Source organism: Odocoileus virginianus, chromosome 21 (assembly GCF_023699985.2).
Source record: "Odocoileus virginianus isolate 20LAN1187 ecotype Illinois chromosome 21, Ovbor_1.2, whole genome shotgun sequence".
NCBI classification, from domain to species: domain Eukaryota; kingdom Metazoa; phylum Chordata; class Mammalia; order Artiodactyla; family Cervidae; genus Odocoileus; species Odocoileus virginianus.
The window spans coordinates 7703516-7729823 of record NC_069694.1 but is presented as its reverse complement, the minus strand read 5'-3'; the positions used below and the strand labels follow the sequence as shown (position 1 = coordinate 7729823).

Here is a 26308-nt window from a genome sequence, read left to right as displayed (position 1 = left end):
TTTTAGATAGAAAGTGAAATGTTGGACGCTCAAGAAGAACGTGAGATGCGACTTTTCCCAGCAGTGGATGATAAGTGCCGTATTTTATGTCATGCCTTAACTGGTGATTTCCTCATCTATGGCACAGATGTACGTGTTGTCTTCTTTAGTATAGAACGTGGGAAAATTTCTCATTTTTACCTTGTAATTTATTATATATGTGTGTGTATATCTATATGTTATATAGATATTATATGTGCATACATGCATACATGCTCAGTTACTCGTTTGTGTCCGACTCTTTGCAACCCCATGGACTGTCTGTCTGTGGGATTATCCAGGCAAGAATGCTGGAGTGGGTTGCCATTTCCCCCTCCAGGGCATCTTCCCAACCCAGGAATCAAACCCACGCCTCCTGCATTGGCCGGCAGAATCTTTACCACTGAGCCACCTGGGAAGCATTGTGTGCAAAAAATCATTATATATGTGTGTAGAGCACATTGGTGTGTGGTTTGCTATTATCAAGTGCTTTTGGAACTCTAAGCAACTTTGATGGCACAGTGAAAAGGACAGACTTTGGAGTCTAGACAGTCTGGGCTCAAATACTGGTCCTCTTACTTGCTTCTTGACACTTCCCAGTCTCATTTTCCTTATCTTGATGCTTTCAGGATTTAGTTTAATGACAAATGGAAGACACCTCATTCGACTTTAGCTGTCCAGTGCCTACATTTAGCGGGCATTTAATTAAAATTAATTGAATATTGAGAATCCCACTTCAACCTTTTGGTCGTTTGAACCACCAACACCCTGTACTCCTAAATGTTACATTAGCCACATATACATAAAGCGTAGTTTAGTAATAGCATTTATATTGGTAAAAACTTTTCAAAGATTTTTCAAAGCGTATCATACGTGTTACCTTCCTTAGCCTCTAGAAGAATTCACTAAGTTGGTTTTTAAAAAAAAGGCATTGTTTTCCACATTTGTTGCTATTGTTCAGTTGCTCAGCCGTGTCCGACTCCCCCATGGACTGCAGCACACCAGGCTTCCCTGTCCTTCATTAGAATAGCAATTAATCACTGTTTTACAGGTTCTGTTTTCTCACATTGTTTTTTTAAAAGAGCATATTTTAAAACATGCTTATTGCCAGAAGAGTTTTTAAATTTAAATTTGACCCAAAATCAGTTTTTGAGCTTATATACTTAGGTAAGGTAGGTCTCATGTATCAGATAAAGTGGTGGTGATGTGGTAAATAAATAGTAAATAAATTAATAGTATATTTGTATAACACACAACCATTTATAAAGCCCTGATCTCACTTATTTTATCTCATTAACTCTATAAGATAAGCAGGGAAGCTATATATATATATATGCTTATATATATTTATATATGTATATAATATCATCATATCCACATGTAAGTGATAGCATATATTTGTCTTTCTCTGACTTACTTCACTCAGTGTGACAATCTCTGGGTCCATCCATGTTGCTACAGATGTCATTATTTCACTCTTTTTTGTGGCTGAGTAACATTTCGTTGTATATATGTACCACGCCTTCTTTATCTGTTCACCTGCTGGTGGATGTTAGGGTGTTTGCATGAACAGTTTTCTCTTCCAGTACTTTAAAGATGGAGCTCCTCTGTCTCCTTGCCTGCATTCACTCCAGTGAAATCTCTCATTCTTATCTTTGTCCCTCTCTGTGTCATCTCTTTTTCCTTGGACTGCTTTTACTATTCTCTCTTAATTGCTGGTTTTGAGTAAGTTAATTGTGATGTGCTTTGATGTGGTTTTCTCCATATTTCTTGTGCTTGAGTTGTTGGGCTTCTTTGAACCCGAGGGTTTATAGCTTTAATAAAATTTGGGACATTTTCAGCCATTATTTCTTCAAAGATGTTTTTCCCCCTCTGTTTGCATTCCAATTTCAGAAACTCCAATTGCACATATATTAAACTGCTTTAACTTTTCCCACAGTCAATGCTGTTTGTTTTTTTACTTGTTTTTTTTTTTCTGTTTCATTTTAGATAATTGCTACTGCTGTATTTCAAGGTTACTAGCCTTTTTTTCTGTCATATTGAATCTGCCAGTAGTTTCATCCACTGTATTTTTCATTTCAGACACCATAATTCATCTGCAGAAGATATATTAGAATCTGGTGTTATATCTTCCATTTATCTACTTAAACATATGCCATACCATTATATTAACTGTTTCAGCTACCTTACTTGCTAATTCTAACATCGGGGTCAGTTCTGGGTCAGTTTTGATGAGTTATTGTCCTTAATGTGGGTTATGTTTTTTCCTCCTCCTTTGCATACATGGTGCTCTTTCCTTCTGGGGGTGCTGGATGTTTTGTATTCCTAAAGATGCTTGTGACTTTGCTTCTGGAATGCGGGTGATTTGCTTGGAAACGGTCTGATCCTTTTGAGTCTTGGCTTCTGTGATTTGTTAGGCAGATGTGGAGCATTTTGTTGTTTAGTTGCTAAGTTGTGTCCAACGCTTTCGCAACCCCATGGACACTAGCCCCCAGGCTTCTCCGTCCATGGGATTTCTCGGGCGAAAATACTGGGGTGGATTGCTGTCCCCTTCTCTAGGGGGTCTTCCCAACCCAGGGACTGCACCCCCGTCTCCTGTGTCTCGTGCGTCGGCAGGCAGCTTCTTTACCACTGAGCCATCAGAGAAGCCTGAAACACTGCTTGGTCTGCAGCTAATTATTTCCCACTTTTGAGGCAAGATCATCCTGAGTACTGTATCCAATATCCTGTGAATCACGTTTTCTCATCTGCCTGTTGGAAACAGTCACTGTTCCTTCTAATGCCTTTGGATGGTTCTTCTCCCTGGTTTTGACAATTTTCTTGTAAGTGTGCAGTGATCAATACTCTGCTGAAGACTCAAGGTGGACCCTCTGAAGATCAAGGCTCTCAATGCATCTCTCTCCTCTCTGGTGTTAACGCTGCACGTCCAGCCACCTCCCTTCTGCCTCCCTGAATCCTCAGCTCTATCTCCTGAACTCAGGGAGTCGTGCTCCACCTGCACGTTCCCTCCCTTCGCCGTGGCTTGAGAACTCTCACAAGGCAGAAACTGCAGCAGCCACAGGACTTCTCTGGTTTCCCATCTCCCAGAGACCTTTATCCTATGTTGCCTCATTCCAGTATCTTGAAAATCATTTTTCATGTATTTTGTCTGTTATTTTTGGTTCTTTTGGGCAGGCAAGTTAAGTCCAGTCATGCCATCTTGGCCTGAATAGAAATGTAAGATGTTAACATGTGTTTTTATTTTAATTAAACTTTCTATTTTGGGATCATCATAGACTCACATGCAGGTATAAGAAACAGTGTACAGAGAGATCCTATAAATCCTTTTCCTAGTTTCCCCCAATGGTAACATTATATTACATATCACAACCAGGGTATTCACATTATCAGGCAAGATATAGAACAATTCTGTCACCACCAGGACCCTTCATGTTGCATTTATCTCCACACCCACTTTCTTCTTGCCTCTGCCTCAGCCTTAATCCTTGATGACAGTCTGGCTTTTCTAGTCTATTCCAGTGGTCTGTGTCTGTTCCTCCACCAGGAGTACACAATGACAGATGGCTGTAGCTATAAAAAAAAAATTGACAAATTTTCCCATTTTTTCCCACAACTGTTTTACCTATTCTGGTTCCCTTGCAGGGCCATATAAATTTTAGAATAATCTTGTCTATATCTACAAGAAAATCTTATATATCAGTTCAGGAGAAATAGCATGTTTACTCGGACACCAGTCCATGAACACAGTGTACCTCTCCATTTATTTAGATACTCTTGGTTTCTTTCATTAGTGATTTTTAGTTTTCAACACCAAGTCCTATGCATGCTTTCTTAAGTTTACACCTAAGCACATCATTTTTTGAGTGTAAGTGGTATTTTATTTTTAAATTTTGATGCCTGCATGTTCATTGTTACTAGAGAACTATGACTGTATCTTGTGGGTTTTTGTTTATTTTAAACTTAACTTTCTAATTTATTAACAGCAAAAATATTTAAAATAATACACTCTTAACCAATAAGAGTATTTCTTACACGTGGAAAATCTGAAAATCAATTAAGCTTTAATATGACTAAGGATATTAGAACTAATAATAGAATGTTGACTCTGTGTCAGCTCAGATGTACATACTCATTTAACTTACTTTCTTGGATCTGTACTTTGTTTATATAGTAAATATTTTTAGATTCTTCCTTGATCAAAAATATGACTTATTTTTTTCAAATTAGGAAATATGCTTAACATAAATGCTGAAAAGTCAGTATTTTCTTGGCAGCCTTTCATTTCTATGACTGGATTTTTTTAGACTGGTGTCATTCAGTATTTCTACATTGAAGACTGGCAGTTTGTTAATGATTATCGACATCCCGTCAGTGTGAAAAAGATTTTTCCTGACCCAAATGGGACCAGATTGGTTTTCATTGATGAAAAAAGTGATGGATACGTCTATTGTCCAGTAAGTCTAGAAAAGTTTTCAAATAGTTATTTTTTTAAATGGCAACATAAGAAGAAAAAAATGTTTTTAAAATATATTTCATATATAAGATCACTTTCTCTTAAACAGTGCTGAGAATTATAGTACTTTGTTATTATGTTTGTGGTTTATTTGTGATTTGTTTCCATGACTGTTTTCTTTTTTTTTCATGACTGTTTTCATCTAGAAAACTTTTTACATTAATTTGTAATTTTTAAGTGTTAAAAAATCTTGGACTTTTTAATGGAAAGAATAGTTCTTAATCTGCATCATTTTAACCTTATTTAAGGCACAGTACTACAGTGTATCTTCAGGTAACATGAGTTTTCTCTCTGGAAATGCAATAGCTTCAGAGAGCAAAGTCTGTTTCCCTGTCCTTTCTTCCCGCCTCAGTGATTTTCCTCTTCTCTTAAAGATCCTGAACACAAAGATTTTTTTTTTTAATTAGGTGATTCAAAAACAGATGAATCCATTTTCAGACTTTTTTACTGTTATTCAGTCGTTCAGTTGTGTCTGATTCTTTGTGACCCCGTGGACTGCAGCATACCAGGCTGCCCTGTCCTTGACTATCTCATGTCCGAGATAAAGGAAGTTTTTATCTTGGAGGAGTTTGCTCAAAGTCATGTCCTTTGAGTCAGTGATGCCATCCAACCATCTCATCCTCTGTCGTCCCCTTCTCCTCCTGTCTTCAATCTTTCCCAGCATCAGGGTCTTTTCCAATGAGTCAGTTCTTCACATCAGGTGGCCAAAGTATTGGAGTTTCAGCATCAGTCCTTCCAATGAATATTCAGGGTTGATTAAGATTTTTAGATTGAGGGAGGTGGAAGGGGGGATCGGGATGGAGAATACATGTAAATCCATGGCTGATTCATGTCAATGTATGACAAAACCCACTACAATATTGTAAAGTAATTAGCCTCCAACTAATAAAAATAAATTTTAAAAAAGATTTTTAGATTTAGCTCCCCTTAACTTTTACAAGGCTAAATTTAGAAAAAAGGAAATATTGTGGTTTTACCTCATTTACTATACTTGGATTTTTTTTTTTTTTTTTTGGATATCCAGTTAGTATATTCTTGTTCATAGTTCACACAGCCTACAGCTGCGCTTGGACTGAACCTTAGTAATTGTTTCCAGGTGTCTTAGCTTTACCATAGTGAAGACACATTCCCTGAAGATAGCTCTTACTTCATGATACACTCTCCTAGATAATACAACTTCCTTCCTCCCTTCTTTTTCTCTTCTCTTTCTTTTCTTTCTTTGACAAAGGTGTAACAGCTTTCCACAGAAGTGCCTGAATTATTTATTCAAAATTCCTAATATTCTAGTGCTTTCCAACCCATTTCTCAGTTACAAAATAAATGAAGAAAAATGACCTGAACATAAAGATGACCTTGAGTTCCCCCTACTTAATAAGGAAATTCAATCTTGTAGAGATTTCCTTTCAGGATATATATATAAGCCTATCTGCCTGAGTTTATGGGAATATATGGATTGATTTTTTTTAATAGCTTATATTACTGTAATTACAGTTTGTTGGAATACATTGTCAGAATGCATGTTTTTAAATAAAATGTACTGAGTGGAATTTATGTAGATCTCAAATCGTGTATGAATTATTTTGTTTCTTCTCTAGTTGGAGCATTTGTGTACCCAATATTATTGAAAATTTTCCAAGCACAAGTGTGTTCATAGTTAATATTTCTGTCACCATTTTGAGCAACTTCAACTTTTTTTTCTTAACCTGAAGTTTTGTGTCCAGACTTGTAGTTTTTCCTGAAAATTCACCAAATTTTAGATAAAACCCTTGATTTTGCATGTAACTACAGTTTTTTTCAAGCCACGCTTGGTATAGAAAGGAGAAAGGAAACTTTTCTTCATTTATTTTAGGATGTTGGCCAGTTGAACATGAATTGGTAAGCTTTGCTAGCTAAGGCTGCAGACAGGCTCCATCCTACCAAGGCAAATGATAATGGTTTAAGTGCAGACTTGGGTGAAATCTGTAAATCCTTAATTTTTAGGTTAATGATGCTACCTATGAGATTCCAGACTTTTCGCCAACCATTAAAGGTGTTCTTTGGGAAAACTGGCCAATGGATAAAGGTGTATTTATTGCCTATGATGACGATAAGGTGTACACGTATGTCTTTCACAAGGACACTATTCAAGGTACTTAATCACTTTTTTGTATGTTTGTTGAGAATTACATTTCCACTGCACTAAAATTAAGACATTCTTTTTTTTTTAAACATTCTTTTTTTAATGTGTGTGCTGAGTATTCGCTTTCCACATTAAGGTGTCTGTTTTATAATACAGGATCCAAGGTCATTCTGGCCGGTAGCACCAAAGTTCCTTTCTCTCATAAACCTTTGCTGTTATACAATGGAGAGTTGACCTGCCAGACCCAGAGTGGAAAAATAAACAACATCTACCTTAGCACTCACTGCTTCCTCGACAATTTAAAAGACGAGGGGCCTCATAAACTGTGGCAGGTGCTGGCGCAGACTTTAATGCTAAAAAGGTATGGCTTAAACACTTCTTGGGGAGCTTCTTATTTCCTTTTGTGGTTTTAAAGGTCAAGTCTTGTGAAAATATATGGAAAGAAATTCCCTGGCCGTCCATTGATTAATAAGACTGTACTTTTCCAATGCAGGGAGCACGGGTTCGATCACTGGTTGGGAAGCTAAGATCGCACATGCCACACAGCATAACCAAAATAAACGATGGAGATAATAGTATTTACCTCATTTATTTCACGGGATTATCATGAGGCTCAGATACGATCAATTTGAGGAAATATGTAAATTCTAAAGGAAGGGCTTTTGTACTGTGGGAAAAGCCCATCTGAACAAAAAGGGTTTCTAATCTCCCAAATAGCACAGTTATTGTGAAATTCTAATAAATGTAATTATTCCAACACTCCCTTAACTTCATCATAACAAAGTTTGATTTTATCTTACTTGAGGTTTTTTTTGCCCTGCTTTTTCCTCTCACCTCTTCGGGACACAGTGAATTCCTTTGTGTAAACGATGTTCTTCCTCAGGGTTGCTTGGACTCCTTTCTTCTCTTCTCACTCTTAATTATTCTTCCAGAGTGAATCTCCTCAAGTGAGTGAAGTCGCTCATCACTCTAATTATTCTTCCAGAGTGAATCTCCTCAAAGGTGGTGTCAATCCCACTTCTATGAGGTTGACTCCAGAATGTGCATCCGTGACTTAAACCTGTATCACCACTGCCTCCCAGCCCTGTGTAGCTGGGAGTCCACGAGTTCCTCACGCTCGCGTCATCATCTTCCGCAGCCTCCTTTTCTCCCCCTGCCCGCAGTCGCGTTGTGCACATGCCCTCCAGCGCATACCCACACGCGTGCATGCACAGCCACACACACCCAGGTCTTTTTCCCCTCCACTGTTCCCCCGCCTTAACTCGGGCCCTCCAGTGGGGTGCTGTGTCGCAGAGCGACTTCCGATGGCTCTCTCCAGGTGGCCTCGAGACAGTCTCTTCTCCACGCGCTTTGGGGAGTGCGAGGCTGGCCCTCAGTGACCGCCCACCGCCTTTAGGAAGAGACCCCATTTCTTGGGGCCCTCAGCCTGACACGCTCAGCTCTTGCCTGCTTAATACCAGCCTCACCTGCCCCGACTCCCGCACTGCTCTCTGTCCACGGACTGCTTGAGTTCAGTCATTTTTCATGATTTCCTGCCTTGGCATGTGCTGCTTTCGCATCTTACACTGCCCTTCCCTGTCTGTGTAGGTAGTAACTCCTCATTCGCCCCCGTTCAGCAGAGCCTTCTCCTCCAGGAAGCCTTCCCTGAAGCCCCCTGCCACTGGCAGTATAGATTGAGGCCTTTCTCATGTGTTGTCTCAGAGCCAGGATCTGGTGTGCAGAGTGGTTTAGAGCACATTGTCTCTTACACTAGGCTGGTTTTTTAAGGCCTCTAGGCCTCACTTTCCTCCTTTATAAAGGAGAAATAATAATAATAATACATAGTGTCTAGGGTTGTCAGGATGATCCGGCGAGAGAATTTATGCAAAGCACTAAGCGCAAAGATGCACATCTCGCAGGCACTCTGGTCCCGCAGACATACTGCGTCACAGTCCTCATTACTCACCTGGCTCTTCCCCCTTTCCCGAGTGTGACCACCCACGGACAGTGACTGCATTTGATCCTTACATCTTGGTTCCCAGCACAGATCCCGGCACATAACGGTGCTCAGTGAGTGTGTGTTGGTGGAAACTAGATTGATGAGTAGATGGGGAGGGTGACATATTCGTTAATATAGGGGTCCCACAGAAAAGTCTCATTGACATTTGTGGTTCAGCTTTAAACCAGAAGTCAGCAAGCTTTTTCGGTTATGGTCCAAATGGTATTTCAGGCTTTAAGGGTCCTAGGGTCTATCACAGCTACCCAGGCTGGTTGGTGGAGGGAGAGAGCAGCCCAGCCAGGCCATAAAGGGTAGGCGGGCTGGGGCTGTCTTCCACTCGCGCTTTATTTCCCAAAGCAGGAAGCTGCAGGCCATAGTAGGCTGACCTGTTTTAAACTTCCCAGCTTATAGGGAGAGAATACTAATGTTATTAGACTTATATAACAGCAAAAATAATTTTCATATGTTTGTGAAGTAAACCAAAAAATAAATGAGTAGAATTAGTTACTGATGAGGGAGGGTGGCTACACAGCATACACTCAATTCAATAAATTCAGGGAAAAAATACCTGTACAAAAAAGGAAGAAAAGTTTATGTTGTTTTTTTATAACTTGGAAATGATTAAAGATTGAAAAATATTTTTGCAAAATTTATCTAAGGCATAACACTAAATTACATACAGTCTGAAAACTGCCTAGTAGGGAACAAATAGAACTCCTTGATTATGCTTATATATTCAAACGCCAGGTTTTCTGATGCCTGGGAACTGTGCAAGATTCTCAATGATCACGCTGCCTGGATAGAACTGGCCAGAGCCTGTCTACACCACATGGAAGTGGAGTTTGCAATCCGTGTTTATCGGACTATTGGAAACGGTGGCATGGTGATGTCCTTGGAACAAATAAAGGTAAACAGCATCTTATGGGAATGATAAGATTAGCATTTAAATGATACTGAGTCAAGCATTTAAATTTCTGCAGTGAGTCTTACTTAGCTCAAAAACTGATAGATACTATCACTTCTTTGTAAGCACAGTTCTTAAATAAAAATTAAACCCTTGAGTTTCTTCTCATGAAAACTGTTTTTATTTATAGGGAATAGAGGACTACAATCTTCTGGCAGGACATCTTGCCATGTTCAGCAAGGACTTCAACCTAGCTCAGGACCTGTACCTGGCATCCAGCTGCCCGATTGCTGCCCTCGAGGTAAGGCAGCAGATGAGGGAACGAACGCACAAAGAGGCTCTCACCTCTTTTAGAGTTAACATCTCTCAGCACCAGCCACCACGTGCCTTCCCCCTCCTTGAACTCAGACTTCAGCTCTAAAAACCCCTGAGCACTCATTAACCTTAGAAGTATTTTCACTCTGGGCTCTATGGAGCAGTGAAAGGCATGGATGGTATTGTAACATTACCAAATAATTTTAGAGTCAGAGTGTATCCAAAGAGAACAGATTCTGTACCTTACAAAAACACATAGAAATGAAAACAGCCATCATTTATTGAGGGCTTATGCGTACCAGCTACTTTTCTAAGTGTTGACATAAATATTTTAATTCATTCAACCCTCACAACAGTCGTATGAGATAATGCTATTATTTTCTCTATTTTCCAGATGGGAAACCCGAGGCGCATTTACCGTTTATTGTGTGACATTCTCGTGTGTGTGAAGAGGGTTAGGCTAAGGCTTGTGTATCACCACTGGTTTCCCAGAGGTGATTATTGCAAGGGAAGGACCAGAGCAGAAGGAAGGGCCTGGTACCACACGAGGTAGTAGAGAACTGTGGCTGTGTAGAAGGGTGCTTCAGAACGTGGACTTTCGAGTTTGGCGTGACTGGTTTCAGATCCCAGCTCTGTGTGCCCCTGGACAAGTTATTCCACGTCTCAGTGCCCTAGATCCCATTCAAAGGAGGGATAATAATACCTAGCCCATAGGGTTGCCATAAAGATGTAAAAATGAGATTAGCTCTATGGGAACAGTGCCAGATTGACTGTAAAGACACAGATGGTGGCTGTTGTCACTAACACTGTTCCACCTTAGCCAACATTTCCACAGCCACAGAGAGAAAGCATATTTGCTATTGATTTCACAACTTTTCTTTTTCAAATTGTTCTATAGCAAGTTTCATTTTTAAATTTTAAGTGAACTGAATTTTAAGAAAAAAATTAGATGATTTTCCAATGTTATTGGCTTCCCAGGTGGCACTAGTGGTAAAAACCCACCTGCCAATACAGCAGATGAAAGAGATGTGGGTTCGATCCTTGGGTCAGGAAGATCCCCTGGAGTAGGAAATGGCAACCCACTCCAGTATTCCTGCATGGATAATCCCATGGACAAAGGAGCCTGGCAGGCTACAGTCCATGGGCTTGCAAAGAGTCAGATGTGACTGAAGCGACTTAGCATGCGTGCACTCACAATATTATTTGAGATGACTGGGGACACCCTGATAAATTTTCAGGTATTGGATTGGTATGTGCCTCGCTCTTCTGCATTAGCTGTGGACACTTGTCATGTGCTCCTGGCTTTGTAAAGGATTTAAGCTGATGGCTTCACAGTGGAAAGAGGTGACTGCACCCCACTGTTCCTTTAACCTCACTTTGAAGACAGGTTAGCTAAGTTAAAATGTTAGAGGCAAAGTCCTGCTCAGCCCTGCCACATGCTGACGATGAGATTGAGTGTGCAAAACTAGCCTCTCTTTGCCTCAGTTCTGGATCCCTAAAATGGGCACAGAACAGCTCATTACAAAAGGCGTAGTTGTGGAAAGTAAATAGGCTAATGTCCTAGAGAAGAAAATATCACTTGCAAAATGTTAGCCATTGTTAATTCTGTACAAAGGGTGAATAAAGTGAGGAATGAACTCCAGAAGATTAATCAGTTACTCAGTTCAGTTGCTCAGTCCTGTCCAACTCTTTGTGACCCCATGAACCACAGTACACCAGGCCTCCCTGTCCATCACCAACTCCCGGAGTCCACTCAAACTCATGCCCGTCGAGTCGGTGATTCCATCCAGCCATCTAATCCTCTTGTCCCCTTCTCCTCCTGCCCTCAACCTTTCACCAAATCAGGGTCTTTTCAAATGAGTCAGTTCTTCGCATGAGGTGGCCAAAGTATTGGAGTTTCAGCTTCAGCATCAGTCCTTCCAATGAGCACCCAGGACTGATCTCCTTTAGGATGGACTGGTTGGATCTCCTTGCAGTCCAGGGTACTCTCAAGAGTCTTCTCCAACACCACAGTTCAAAAGCATCAATTCTTTGGTGCTCAGCTTTCTCTATAGTCCAACTATCACATCCATACATAACCACTGGAAAAACCATAGCCTTGACTAGATGGACCTTTGTTGGCAAAGTAATGTCTCTGCTTTTTAATATGCTATCCAGGTTGGTCATACCTTTCCTTCCAAGGAGTAAGCGTCTTTTAATTTCATGGCTGCCATCACCATCTGCAGTGATTTTGGAGCCCAGAAAAATAAAGTCTGACACTGTTTCCACTGTTTCCCCATCTGTTTGCCATGATATGATGGGACCGGATGCCATGATCTTAGTTTTCTGAATGTTGAGCTTTAAGCCAACTTTTTCACTCTCCTCTTTCACTTTCATCAAGAGGCTTTTTAGTAGTTCTTCACTTTCTGCCATAAGGGTGGTGTCATCTGCATATCTGAGGTTATTGATATTTCTCCTGGCAGTCTTGATTCCAGCTTGTGCTTCCTCCAGCCAGCGTTTCTCATGATGTACTCTGCATATAAGTTAAATAAGCAGAGTGACAATATACAGCCTTGAGAAGATTAATGGTTTACTCTTTAATGGTTAGTTTTTTATTATTATTTATTTTAAATGAAAGATGAATATTTTAATGATAAAAGGAACAATTCACGAAGAAGATAGATATCATAAACCATTAGACACTTAACAACAAAGAAAATACATAAAGCAAAAGTCAGAAGAAATAAAAGGGAAAAGAAGCAATATATAATCATAGTGAGACATATTAACATTTCTCTGAAACTATTTTATCAAGTGCAGAAAAAAGAAAGGAGCATCTTGAATGATGTCAATAATTTAAATATAATAGATTTATATTTAATTAATTTATGTTAATCATATCCTGTGTGCTTGTGTGCTGAGTCACTTCAGTCGTGTCCATCTCTCTCTGACCCACTGGACTGCTCCCGCCAGCTCCTCTGTCCATGGGATTCTCCAGGCAAGGATGCTGGAGTGGGTTGCCATCCCCTCCTGCAGGGGATCTTCCAGACCCAGGGGTCAAACCCACATCTCTTATATCTCCTGCATCGGCAGGTGGGTTCTTTACCACTAGCGCCCCCTGGGAAGCCCTAATCACATCCTGCGCAAATATGTTTAATATTTTGTATCTCACATGTTATTGGATGTCCACAGGACATTTAGAAAAACTGGCAATTTCAGAAAGTAGAATTCTTTTTTGTGCGTGTGATTCAGTTACGCATATACACATGTTATTTCTGAAATTATTTTCCATTATAGGTTATTACATCACACTCTTCCCTGTGCTATACAGTAAACCGTTGTTGCTTGTTGCATATCTATGTTTTTAAATTTGGAAATCTAGCATTCTGTTCATACTAAGAAAAACAAGTGAAATCAAAATGTCACTAATTTTTTAGTTAGGCAAAAATTCATAAGTTTTAAAAAATATATGTTTACAAAAGCTTTTCTACTATACTTGATAAAGATTTGAGAAAGAACATCCAAAAAAGAAAAGATGGAGAAATTGGAAAACATAAACAAAATGAAATGGGAGCACTGAATATGAAATAGAAAAAAATGATACAAACTAGATAAAAATAAAAGATCCTCATATAGTCCAGTTGTTTTTAAACGTAGCTGTTCATTAGAAACTGGAGCTCTGGCCAAAAAAAAAAAAAGAAAAGCAATACCTGGGCATTTGTATTTGTATTTTTCAAAAAAATTCCAAGATAATTCTGATATGCATATGAATTTTAAAAAGTGATTACAGGTTTTTCTATTAAATGGTAGTTTTGGTGATACAGAATTCTATAATTTTTCTGTTGACCAATCATAATACAATGGTATTAAGTGAGTAATGGTTACATAATCACAATAGTAAAAAATGTTTATCAGTTTTCAGTCAATAGCCAGACAAAAAATAAAAGATAATTACAATCTCAAGCCATAATGGGAATATGATTAACCTAACAATATAAAATAATTACATACAATTGTGGAATTGTGCACCAGACACAGATAAAAGACCTCAGGAGCCAGGGAGAAAGACGTTCACATTTTATTTATGTTTGCTACTATTCATCTCATGATACAGGTTCAGATTTTCTCAGAAAATAAGATCGATTCCTACAGTAAAGTATTTCTCAACTTTTTCTTTACTATCTCCCTTCTAAGAAGAAATACTAGTTTTAATTTAGTTGATTGAATTAATTTTAATTCAATTTAATTTTTTCCTGTTGAGACAGATTAAATACTAAAGAGAATAAGCTTTCATTTAGGATTGAGTTTGGGAGGGCCGTGAACCACTGTGACAGCCACAGGCCCTGGAATGCGCGGGCTCAGTAGCTGGAGCTCACAGCCCCCGAGCTCAGGCGCACATAACTGAGGCACACGCCGAGTTGCTCCGTGGCATGTGGGATCTTCCCGGACCACACCCACGCCCCCTGCACTGGCAGCGGTCCACTGAGCCACCGGGGAATAGAATGACTTTCATTAAAGCCAGCGCTGTGTGGTAACTGTGCAGAATAATTTGCTTTTTGAAATTAATATCTTTCTCTTTCTAATAGATGAGAAGGGATTTGCAGCACTGGGACAGCGCTCTGCAACTGGCAAAACGTTTAGCCCCAGACCAAATACCGTTTATATCAAAAGAATATGCTATTCAGCTTGAATTCACGTAAGTCCTCATCTTTATATGTTTCAGTCAGTATCTAATTATTGAATATCTTCAGTTCTAAACTGCTATTCATTATAAGGCCATTGATTTAATAATTAAATCCATGGATTTAATAGTGGCTTCTTAGGTGGGAAAAAACCATATTAATTATACATCCAAAAATGTTTTATTCTAACTAATGATGTCTTATCCATGTATCTATCCACTCCCTTTCAGCATCAAAATCTCAGTTTGGGTCTAAGCCTTTTCATATTTAGAATTGTTTTGAATTGAGAAATATCGTTTTGAAACACATTTGGTCAACAGCAGTTACACATAGCGTCAAGGTGACTCTGCTTTTCTTAATCTACGATCATGACCTTGACCTCTTTGAACACTTTGGGCATTTGCAGTGTGAATTCAAGGCATGGTGAAAGATACCTGGCTTTGTTCTACAGCTCTGTTTACTTCAACTTGTACTTCTGCTTCTTAAATTGAATTGCACATGGATAAAAATTCATCAGTTAATGTTGCAAATCAAGCCAGAAGCTTTTCAAGGTGAATCTGCAGTGCTTGAGTAATAAGCCCTGCTGATGCATGATGAATATGCTTCACAGATCTTGCCTACCTTTGAAAATGCCATCATCTGTTCTGAGAGATTTAGAAATTTCTAGTGTTCTTAATTGCTAGACAGTCTTTAACTGTCAATAGTCTTAATTGACGGACTGTACATTTTTACTTCAGTGCTGCCTAAAAGTGTAATTTTAGAGGCATTTCAGGATCCAATTTTAAATTCACATTCAGCTATGGTTAATGTCACTAATGCAGATTCCTGCAGAGACAACAAATGAATCATTCATTGACAAATATAAGTTTGCAAGTGTATGTAGTTGCAATGACAACTGCATCATAACTTGACAGTTTCTTTTAACATTTATTATAGGATATATTCCACTTTCAAAAATTATAAAATGGGAAAAACACTGCTTCTTGAACAAAGAAAATACGGTTCTAATATTAAAAATCATTTTTATGTAGTTCCATTTTATTTTCATATAGACTTTATAGTCTGAGAATACTGACAGATAATAATTGTAGAAATTACTCCATCAAAAAGTACTCTTTCATTTCTAACCAGGATACCTTATTTAAAAGTTCCCATTTTGCAAATAAAAGCTTTTTGGAGATTTTATTTCTTCTTAGTCAGTCTAAATCTAAATTTATCACATTTCTGCCCCTTAAAAAGTTCATCCAATATGTTGAAAAGACCAAATAGGAATCTCAACGCATAACACAAGAGAGGAGGCCTCAGTGCCCTGGCCCTGCATTTCTGTCCTTAGAGTGACTGGGGCTGAGAGTGAAGAGAAGAGGGTCACTGCATTGGGAGATGACCCACCCTCCCCTGGCAGAGCATGAGCACTTGAATAAGCTCTGGAACTATCCAGAAAACTCCCACTGTTCCTCCTTTCAGGAGAATCAAAGTCTTTGTAGCACACCCTCAAAAACTGTCTCATCATAGTCAGGTGACCTGAGCCAGTTGAAAGTCTGATGTTGTTGATACTTTTTTAACCCTTTCTGCTCAACATGTAACTGTGAAGCCACCAGTTTCCATAGTTTTCACTGCGATTTCTATGCTGACCCCTGGGTCCTGATCTAGGTATGCCCCCCAACACCCAAATCAGGAGACTTACCCTTGTGATAATTGTAACTAATTAGGTATAGCTCATCACCATCCGGTACCCCAGTAGCTACCAGGTGCTGATTTTTTAAAAATATTTATTTATTTGGCAGCACCAGGTCTTAGTTGTGGCATGTGACCTCTTAGTTATGGCGTGTGGGATCTAGTTTCCTGACCAGGGAGGGATTGTACCCAGGACCCCTGCATTGAGAGTGTGATGTCTTAGCCACTGGGCCACTGAGGAGTCCCACCAGCTGCTGATTTTGATTCTAAGGCCCTGGACCTGTGCTCAGTTCCAATAGTCTGTTTCATTCTACATCCAAGATACTGATTAGATCAAAGAAGGACCCATCTGACATCTGTGGGAAGGATTAGCTCTCCAGTCTGACATTAGAATCGTGAGCTAGATCCACATGAGAGTTCCAAAATAAAATAATTAAATAAAGTACATGGACTAAAATACCATAAAAATAAAGTGAGAGTTCCCAAGTTTCAGTTTAGCATCTCTTAATTGGGCTTGCTCAAGGAAACCTCAGGTTCCTGAAGGAGGAACCATCAGGAGACATCTCTATCTGTGTTGATGTAATTGGGTCCAAATATTGGAAATTCCTGGGCTTCCTGGGCAGCTCAGCTGGTAAAGAATCTGCCTGCAATCCAGGAGACCCCGGTTTGATTCCTGGATCAGGAAGATCTCCTGGAGAAGGGATAGGCCACCCACTCCAGTATTTGGGGCTCCCCTGGTGGCTCAGGTGGTAAAGAATCTGCCTGCAATCCAGGAGACCCCGGTTTGATTCCTGGATCAGGAAGATCTCCTGGAGAAGGGATAGGCCACCCACTCCAGTATTTGGGGCTCCCCTGGTGGCTCAGATGGTGAAGAATCTGCCTGCAGTGAGGGAGAGCTGGGCTCAGTCCCTGGGTTGGGAGGATCCCCCGGAGGAGGACATGGCAGCCCACTCCAGTGTTCTTGCCTGGAGAATCCCCATGGACAGAGGGCCCTGGCGGGCTACAGTCCGTAGGGTTGCAGAGCTGGACACGACTAAGCCCAGCACGGCAGCACTAGAAATTCCCATGTAGGAACACAGCCGACTGTGAAGCTCTGGGCTGTCCAACAAATTCCTTATAACCAACAGATGAGGAAACTGAGTGAAGCTGAGGGAGGTTGACTTGTCTAAGCTGATTTTTCAGAGCTGATTAATTTATTCTGGAGGAGATGGTTTCTTAAAGGACAATGGATCTCCAGATGGATACTAAGCAGTCACTGATCCTTTCTGTTCCGAGCAGTAAGAATGAACTGAGGTAATAAATACGACTTCTAGATATGCAGATCCACATTAGCATCCATCATGGGAAGAGGGAGTGGTATTATTTATATTCCCTGCTCTGTCAGTGAAAAGAATCTGCCTGCCAATGCAGGAGATAGGAGACCAGAGTTCGATCCCTGGGTCAGAGAGAATGGCAACCCACTTTAGTATTCCTGCCTGGGAAATCCCATGGACAGAGGAGCCTGGCAGGCTACAGTCCATGGGGTTGCAGAGTCCGACATGTCTTAGTGACTAAACAAACAACGTGATACTTTATATCAGAATAAGAATCAGCGCCCTTAATGCTGTCATCCCCAGTATTTTCCTTAATTTCTACACAGATTCTCTCAATACATATTGCACTTATAAATAATGGGTATTTGGCGGGGGGAGGGGGGGTTGCTTTTTATGGCCTCATGATTGTCTTTAGAACTGCAAAGGAAAGGAGGAAAGGAAAGTTTGTCACACAGTTTTGTCCAACTCTTTGCGATCCCATGGACTGTAGCCCACTACGTCCTCTGTCTCTGAAATTCTCCAGGCAAGAAGGCTGTTCCCTTCTGCAGGGGATCTTCCCTACCCAGGGATCAAACCCAGGTCTCCTGCATTGCAGGCAGATTCTTCACCAACTGAGTAACTAGGGAAGTCCCTTAGAACCCCAAAGGAGATAATTAAACAAAAGTGACCCAAAAATTTTAATGTAACTCCCCAAAATGCCTAGCATACTACAAAGTTAGTACCTTACACTCTTAGTATAATCTAGCTTAATACTTATTTTTAAAGTAGCAGAATAATGGCCTGCACTTCAAAGAATGTATGCATAAACATTGTGTATCACATCTTTCATGTGCTTAAGCAACTCAGTGACAGATTATCTTTTAAATCTTGTATATGTAAACAAGATACTTAACTGTGTATTAAAATTCACTCTTTTTTTTTTCAGAGGTGATTATGTAAATGCTTTGACTCATTATGAGAAAGGAATAACAGGTGATAATAAGGTAACCTTGAATAAAGATAAGATATGCATAGTTATCTTCGAGTTTGTTAGCTTCTTGTAAGAAATAATCTTATTTGCATTGTATTTATTTAGTATGAAGCAGGTGAGCCTTTTTTTTTTCAGTTTATTAACAACTTTGCAAGGACATAGTTAAAACATTTTAAAACATTTTGAACTCTTAAAAACTGACATTGACAATATTTTTATCTGTCTGAAAAAGCTTTGTTTTCCATTGCACCCTAAATATGAGCTTTTTATTGAGGTTGGGAGTAAAATTTGTATCCCTTTCCACTTACAGGCTAGCTATGATTTTCATAAGGCTTTTCGTTTCACTCTTAAATGTTTGAGTAACTGCTTTGAAAGTGAATTCCCAGTCCATAAAGGTTTTCCTGCCATTTTATTCCTCATGCTCTATCTTTTATGATTAACCTGGTAAGCATATACTTTACCCACCATTCCAGTCCATTCATTCTCTTGTCCCAGACCATCCCAGAATTTAACTCAAGAAGCTAAATTTTGCAATAAAAATTTATATTTTTGTTAGGTGATGTCAAGATTGAAAATCTTTTTATTTTATGTTTTATATCTAGCCTTTTATTACAAAAGTGATAACAATGTCATTATAGTCAATTTGAAAAATCACCAAAGTCTGTTAACCTTACAAAGTGAGGGTTCAACATTCTCTCCTCCAAACACACTCCTTAATGGTGACTGCTGGTCATGATCTTATACATTTCCATCCAGAATCTCTTTTAAGCATATAGATGTGTATACAATAGGGATTTTTACTAAAAATGAAATCATTCACTTCCATTCTCTCAGCGAAGATCAACTGAGAATCCGTTCTGTGAAAGAAAAACAGCATTTTGCCTTATGGTCTTTCCAAGTCAATACATATGAACGTTTTAATTTTTTAAGAGCTTCTAAACTTTCATTGTTTGTGTGTATCATGGTTTTTTTCATCCACTCCCTGTTGAATTCAAATAGCTATAGTTATTTGGGATTTTGTTTCTGTCAGATACACCGTGGTGAATATTCTGCCTGGTATTAATATATGCATCTTAGCGACTTGAGATAGTATTTCTGCAGGTTATATTCTTACAAGCGGGGTTTCTATGTCGTAAAATGTGCGCTTTCAGTTCTTTAAACTGCTCGAGTGCTCTCCAAAAGAACTTGTGGTGGTTCATCCAGCTGTCTATGAAAGTGCTCATTTCCCCCACATTCTCTACACTACCAATCTCTACCAATTTGATCAGCATTTAAAAAAAAGGGTATTTAATTTTATTTTTTGTGTGTTTGATTATTAGTGAAGCCAAGTGTGTTTTATTTATTTATTGGCCAATTGTATGTTTTTTATTTTATTTTATTTATTTTATTTGAATTGTATGTTTTTTAAATTAATATGAATTGCCTAATTATATCCTTTGCTCATTTATCTCTTGGAGTTTTGACAATTTGTTTGGCTGCATCTGTTTTAGTTCATTCTTAACTGTTATTAAATACAGTCACCACTAGCTACATGGGGCCATTTAAGTTATTTAAAATTAAATAAAATATAAAACTCAGATCCTCTGTCACAAATAAGTAAAGGTTTTATGTTTCATCATGCCTAGTAGGGAAATCTTTAATTTGATAAATGTTTTTTCTCTTAATTTTATTCATAGCATAGCTATGTATCCAGTATATTTCCTCTCACACAAAATTTTATACCAAGAAGACATACAAAAATATGCAAGGTATTATGACAAAGGTGCAGTAAAAATTTGACCTTGAGCAGAAAAGATCTAGACTTCTAAAGAAAAGAATGTGACTTTGTAACAGATGATTTAAAAAAAAAATTCAGTATTATTTCAGAGTCTTGAGATGTGCCAGCAAAGACTATTGAAAGTAAACCATTAAAAAAAAAAAAAGTAAACCATAACCTTTAGGCTCATTTTAGATTTTAATTGTTTGGCTGAAATACATCATTTTTACAAATGAACTTACTTAGAAGACAAAAAGAGACTCACAGAGGATGCACTTGCGGTTGCCAGGGGAAAGACTGGGGGAACGGGGTGGTTAGGGAGTTGGGGACAGACATGTGCACACTGCTATACTTAAAATGGATAACCGGCAAGAATCTCCTGTAGAGCTTGTGGAACTCTGTGTTATGGGGCAGCCTGGATGGGAGGGGAGTTTGGGGGAGAACGGATACACATACATGTATGGCTGAGTCTCTTTGTTGTTCTCCTGAAAGTATCACAGCGTTATTAATCGGCTATATCCCAGTACAAAATAAAAAGCTTTTAAGAAATAAAATGCATCATTTTAAGTTAGGGTTTGATTTGTTAGTTATCTGCCTTCTAATTTCAGGAACACGATGAGGTGTGCCTGGCTGGCGTGGCCCAGATGTCCATAAGAATGGGAGACATCCGCCGAGGGGTTAACCAAGCCCTCAAGCACCCCAGCAGGGTCCTTAAAAGAGACTGCGGAGCCATCCTGGAAAATATGAAGGTAGAGTGTCCTGTGAATAAATATTTATGAGGTCTCATACACAATAAAACTAGTATGTTGATAATCTCATACTATTTTAGCAATTTTCAGAAGCAGCTCAACTGTATGAGAAAGGTCTCTACTACGACAAAGCAGCCTCTGTTTACATCCGCTGTAAGAACTGGTAAGAACCTGCTGTAAGATGTGTTCTGGGCAGGTGTGGAAACGAGTGTGTGCAGATGAACGAGGGTGTGCAGGTGGACGAGGGTGTGCAGGTGGACGAGGGTGTGCAGGTGGACGAGGGTGTGCAGGTGGACGAGGGTGTGCAGATGCCCTCCCCTCTGGGTTTCTTGCTGCTTCTCCCAGCTGTGAAGCTGTTGCCTCTGTCTGGGCCTTCCCTCCATCGCCTGTTTTTCTTTATAGATTAGTTCATCTTAATAGTTCTTTTCCCAAAGAACAGCACATTTTCTTGGTTTAATATGGGGAAATAACCTGACCAGGTAAATTGCTAGAATAAAAAAGCCCTGTTATCCACACAGAGTCAATGAACTCGCCTTCATTTTCCCACAGAGGATGGGCTGGCGGGGTTGGGGTCCCGAGAAAAAGCGATTAGATCTTTTAACTGTAGGGGCCAAGATTTTTTTAAGATCACAATAACTGTTCCTTGAATCCTAAAAATTAATATCCGATTGTAGGAAGCTACTTTTGGAGCAAATGTAGCGCTGACATTATTCTCCTAAACCTCCTGTTTCCAGGGCAAAAGTTGGTGAGCTTCTGCCTCATGTTTCTTCTCCAAAGATTCACTTGCAGTATGCCAAAGCTAAAGAAGCAGATGGAAGGTTTGTACAATGTCTCAATTTTACACAAATCTAAAAGGATGTTTCATAAAGTAATTGTTGATATCTGCAACCTTCTAAGAAAGGCAAAAACAGAAAACATCTTTACCCTCACCTGGCTTAAGTGCCAGGCTATCAAGTTTTCCCCATACTTTATATAGTTCATCCAGTCCTTTATGTATTTGTATGTGGACTACAATCTCATTTTTACTTGAAGGTTAAATACTAGAAGTTGAAATTTTGATATAATTATGGCATGAAAATGAAATTAGGCAATAGTCACTTTATTAAGGAGGATAACTTACAGACGCAAAGAAAAGTGAAGAAACATGAATTTCATGGCTGCTCTGTTTAAGCGGAAAAACAGTATTACAGTATAACAATGGATTGTTGGTACCTTAAATAGACAAAGATTTTCTGAAACTTAATATAAGAAACTCAAATGCACTGGGAGGAAATGGGCTAAGACAAGAAGGAATGCCAGAGGAGTAAATACAGTTATGAAATTATATTTTATACAAATATGAAAATGTTCCATCTCACTAATGGTAATTAAATTAAAGCAACAGCATATCATTTTAACTTACATTGGGAAAAGATTTATTTTAAACCAATAACCATATTGTCAAAAAGCACTTGTTATGCATGACTAATGGGACTGTCAATTTTTAAAGTCTTTAGAAGATTATTTAGCAATATGTATTAAGAGATTTTTAAAGGTTACTTCCTTCTACTTTTAGAAAAGTAACCTTAAGAAAGAGATACACACTAAATGTCTTGTTAAAATGGAAAGAGCTGGAGAGCTCATGGAGACTAAACAGAAGTCTTGAGCTCCATCTAGAGGTCAATACACAATGATTTTATAGATTACTGTTAAGTTGTATCTATAATTGTGAAAAATTCCTGATTTCGGTTCGCTAAAATAAGCCTTTATTACTGTTATAATCTTTCCACTTTAACAAAACAATAAAATCTAAAAAATTGTATATATATGATTCAGATGAGAAAACATTGTTCATTATTGGTATTTTACTGTTAGTTTATCAAACCTCTAAAAACAGCATATTTTAGTGAAATGGTTCATGGTATTCTTTCTGATAAAAAAACAAAGAACAAGAAAAGAGCAACCACCATCAATTAAAAAAAAAATCCCAAACATTTTTCTCCCAAATATGACAGGGTTGAGAAAGTTTGAACTAAGCATCTCTTGTAGATACAAAGAAGCTGTTGTGGCTTATGAGAATGCAAAGCAGTGGAACAGTGCGATCCGCATCTACCTGGACCACCTCAACAACCCAGAAAAGGCTGTCAGTATTGTCAGAGAGACCCAGTCCCTGGATGGAGCCAAGATGGTAGCCAGGTGATGTAACGCGTTACCTGTGGACTTCCAAAAACTAGCCTTTAAAGAGAGCCCCCATACCCCTTGTCAAATAAATCATTTCAAATGGAATATTTATTCTTTCTTTTCAAAATTATATCTAGGTGTTTAAATTCAAAGGCTGTTTGTTATGGTCAACATAAAAGAGTATGTTTACCAAATATAAACATATGGTACAGAACTGCAGTTTACCCAATATGTTTTTACTTTGGAATGGTTTCTCTGGCTTGAAAAAGATTTTACTTTGTGAATGACAGACTTCTTTTAAATGAGTCAAGCTAATTACAATGCTCTCTGCTTTAGGTTTTTTCTGCAGCTCAGTGACTACGGGTCGGCCATCCAGTTTCTTGTCATGTCCAAATGTAATAATGAAGCTTTCACCCTGGCTCAGCAACACAACAAAATGGAAATCTACGCAGACATTATTGGTAAATATCATTGTTTTCCCCGGTTTCTCTTAAAGATTTTATCTGGTCTAATAATCAGATTGGCTACGTCCATAAGCATATGCACACACACCATTTGTACACAGGCGCACACACCATTCCATTTGTACACAGACACACATACAACTATATGTTACTCGTTAGGTTTCAAGACCCCTCCTGTCACCTTCAAGGTGAGATGGAATCGTAAGACCACTTTGAAAAAGTAAGGTGTTTAGGTGACTTCCACAGGAGGCCAGGTTTCTCTGATTCTCCTACCTATCAGCCAGTGGTAAAGGAAGGTTCCAAGACGAAAGTAATAGGAAATGCAGAATGACTTTTGAAAAAGTAATTGTGTTCATAAAATCTAAAAATTGAGTTGTAAATTAAGAACATAGGATGTGGTTTTTAAAGATTCTGAAAGTCCAAAAGAAAATTTTATATTCTGAGAATACCAGCTTATAGATTTTCTTCCCCTGTTTGTAATTATTCTTAGACCTTACTGAAATAACTTCCAGATTTTTTGCTTCATGGGCCATATATAACCTTATTTGTGGTGTGATTTTTCTCTTTTTTTATTGTGGTAAAATATACAAAACATAAATTTACCATTTTAATAATTTTTAAGTGCACAGTTTGGTTGCGTGAAGTACATTCACATTGTTGTACAACTGTCACCACATCTGTCTCCAGAACTTGTTCACCATCCTAAACTCTACCCATTAAATAATGGCTCCCGTTCCCCCCCACCTCCCAGCCTGCTAACACTGTTCTACTCTCAGTCTCTCTGAATTTGATGATTCATGGTACCTTATATAAGTGGAATTATAATATTTGTCCTTTTCGGTTATTTCATGTTTTAAAATTCAAAAAATGAAAAAAGAAAATAAATAAAATTCAAAAAATGACCATCAGAAATGATTGTGGGATTCATAAGAAAATTTTTGTTTCAGTCTTCAAGGGAAATAATAGGTAAAAGCATCTTGTAATATCTTCGGAAGTCATTCAGATAATTGGAAATACAAAGAGTTAAAAAAAGAAAGTACAGATAAAAGTCACATTATAATTATTAATATTTAACATGGTCGATGACATTTCTGTCCTAACATTGCAAGTCATCATTGCACTAAAGCATTTAAGTTTTTCTAATTTCATGAGGATGTGGCTTATCCGATACACACACACAAATACACAGGCTCTCCAATCCCCAAACATAACACACGCTTTGCTTTATCTTTCTTTACCCTCTTCTTTTATAAACTCTAAATCCGCCTTGGTCTGGAGATACAGGGCTGTTCATACTCTGTGCCCTGTTGAGCCTTCAACTCCCGTGAGTAAGTGTGAAATGAATATAAACAATGAATCGGAACTCCAGCAGCTTTGGGGTCTTCTGTGCTTAATGTGTTTAAACCTCAAACAAAGAGAACAACAGTAAAAAAGAAAAAACAGTAATTATCTTTAATAGCATCTATTATCCACTTGAGTATCATCTTCCCTGTCTGACAAGTACACACAGACTATCGTTTAAACCAGGCATTGGAGAAGCTGAGAAAGGAGATGGATTGCATGTGCATTATGGTTAACTTGGCTGCCAATTGTTTTGAAACCCTAGGGAAATCCTAGATTGTTCCTGTTATTTTAGGAAATGAGATTGAAACTTTTAAAGAAAGGTAACCTAAGGGTACTGTCAAACCATAACCTAGCTTCTCACGAAACCTCATAGCTTCCTCTCCTGATTGCTGTTTAGAGAGAAAATAAGGTGGAACAGTTGAGGTGGATCTGTGAGGTTATTCCGGTGAATATGTTTTGTGATGAAAAAGACACTGATAATAATATTTGCCGTTAAAGGATTTTAATTGCCTCTTTTTAGATCACCTGTTTTTAGATCTTGTTTTTGAATTAGCAATAAGAAGTAAACAGGTTATGCTCAGATATTTTACTCAATGAATTTCTGATTTCTGTTGTAGGTTCTGAAGACACCACTAATGAGGACTATCAAAGCATAGCCTTATATTTTGAAGGAGAGAAAAGACATTTTCAGGCTGGAAAATTCTTCTTGCTGTGTGGCCAGTATTCACGAGTGAGTGTTTGCCAAGAAAACATACTTTGGACTCCACAGGAATGATTAGGAGAAATGTGTTAAAATATATTATGCTCCCAGACACCCAGATTTGAAACCTGAAAGTCAACCTGGAAACCTTCCCCTCTCTCCCACACCCAGTCACCTCTTTCACAGCTGCCTTCATAACCTCCCTCACAGCGCTCTCTTTTTTGTTCTTACCACCATCCACATAATCCAGACCCGGATCACCTCACTTTAGATCGTCTCCTGTTTTCCTTGTTTGTACCTTCTCTCTCTGTAAATCACTCTTCATTTTGTTCCCCAAACGGTACTGACTTTGACTGCCAAGGAACCCCTAAAGCAGAGGGACGTATGCAACCGAAGCTGTGGAGCAGGGCTGGCATTCAGTCGGTGAAGGGCAAGGCCTGCTGGACGGCGCCTCGTAGGACGGAAGTGGCTGCTACTCACCCTCAGAAATGTGTTGCCATTTAGGCGTTTGGGCCTACTAGTTTCAGGTCATAGGATTTTTCATAAACATAAGTCTGGGTCAGTGTTAAAATACAGGCCCAGAGATTTGTATAACATCTCTCTGACCAAAGAAACACGTCTGTGTGTGAACTTGGCCTTCAGGCCACCAAGTTGCTGTTCTGGCCCTTTA

The 26308-nt window shown here is 38.8% G+C and overlaps 1 protein-coding gene across 9 annotated transcripts in view; it reads left to right on the top strand.

Moving 5' to 3' along the window:
* Positions 1 to 26308, top strand: part of WDR19 (WD repeat domain 19) — an 87245-nt gene that overhangs the window by 24710 nt on the left and 36227 nt on the right. For all 9 annotated transcript variants that reach the window (XM_070452012.1, XM_070452011.1, XM_070452010.1 and 6 more), the window contains 14 exons: positions 7 to 129; positions 4323 to 4472; positions 6512 to 6659; positions 6807 to 7011; positions 9376 to 9535; positions 9723 to 9833; positions 14413 to 14522; positions 18421 to 18478; positions 20830 to 20970; positions 21051 to 21133; positions 21705 to 21788; positions 22999 to 23145; positions 23467 to 23591; positions 25556 to 25668. In XM_070452012.1, coding sequence (XP_070308113.1) covers positions 7 to 129; positions 4323 to 4472; positions 6512 to 6659; positions 6807 to 7011; positions 9376 to 9535; positions 9723 to 9833; positions 14413 to 14522; positions 18421 to 18478; positions 20830 to 20970; positions 21051 to 21133; positions 21705 to 21788; positions 22999 to 23145; positions 23467 to 23591; positions 25556 to 25668 — 1758 coding nt within the window. The remainder of the gene's footprint in view (positions 1 to 6; positions 130 to 4322; positions 4473 to 6511; positions 6660 to 6806; positions 7012 to 9375; positions 9536 to 9722; positions 9834 to 14412; positions 14523 to 18420; positions 18479 to 20829; positions 20971 to 21050; positions 21134 to 21704; positions 21789 to 22998; positions 23146 to 23466; positions 23592 to 25555; positions 25669 to 26308) is intronic.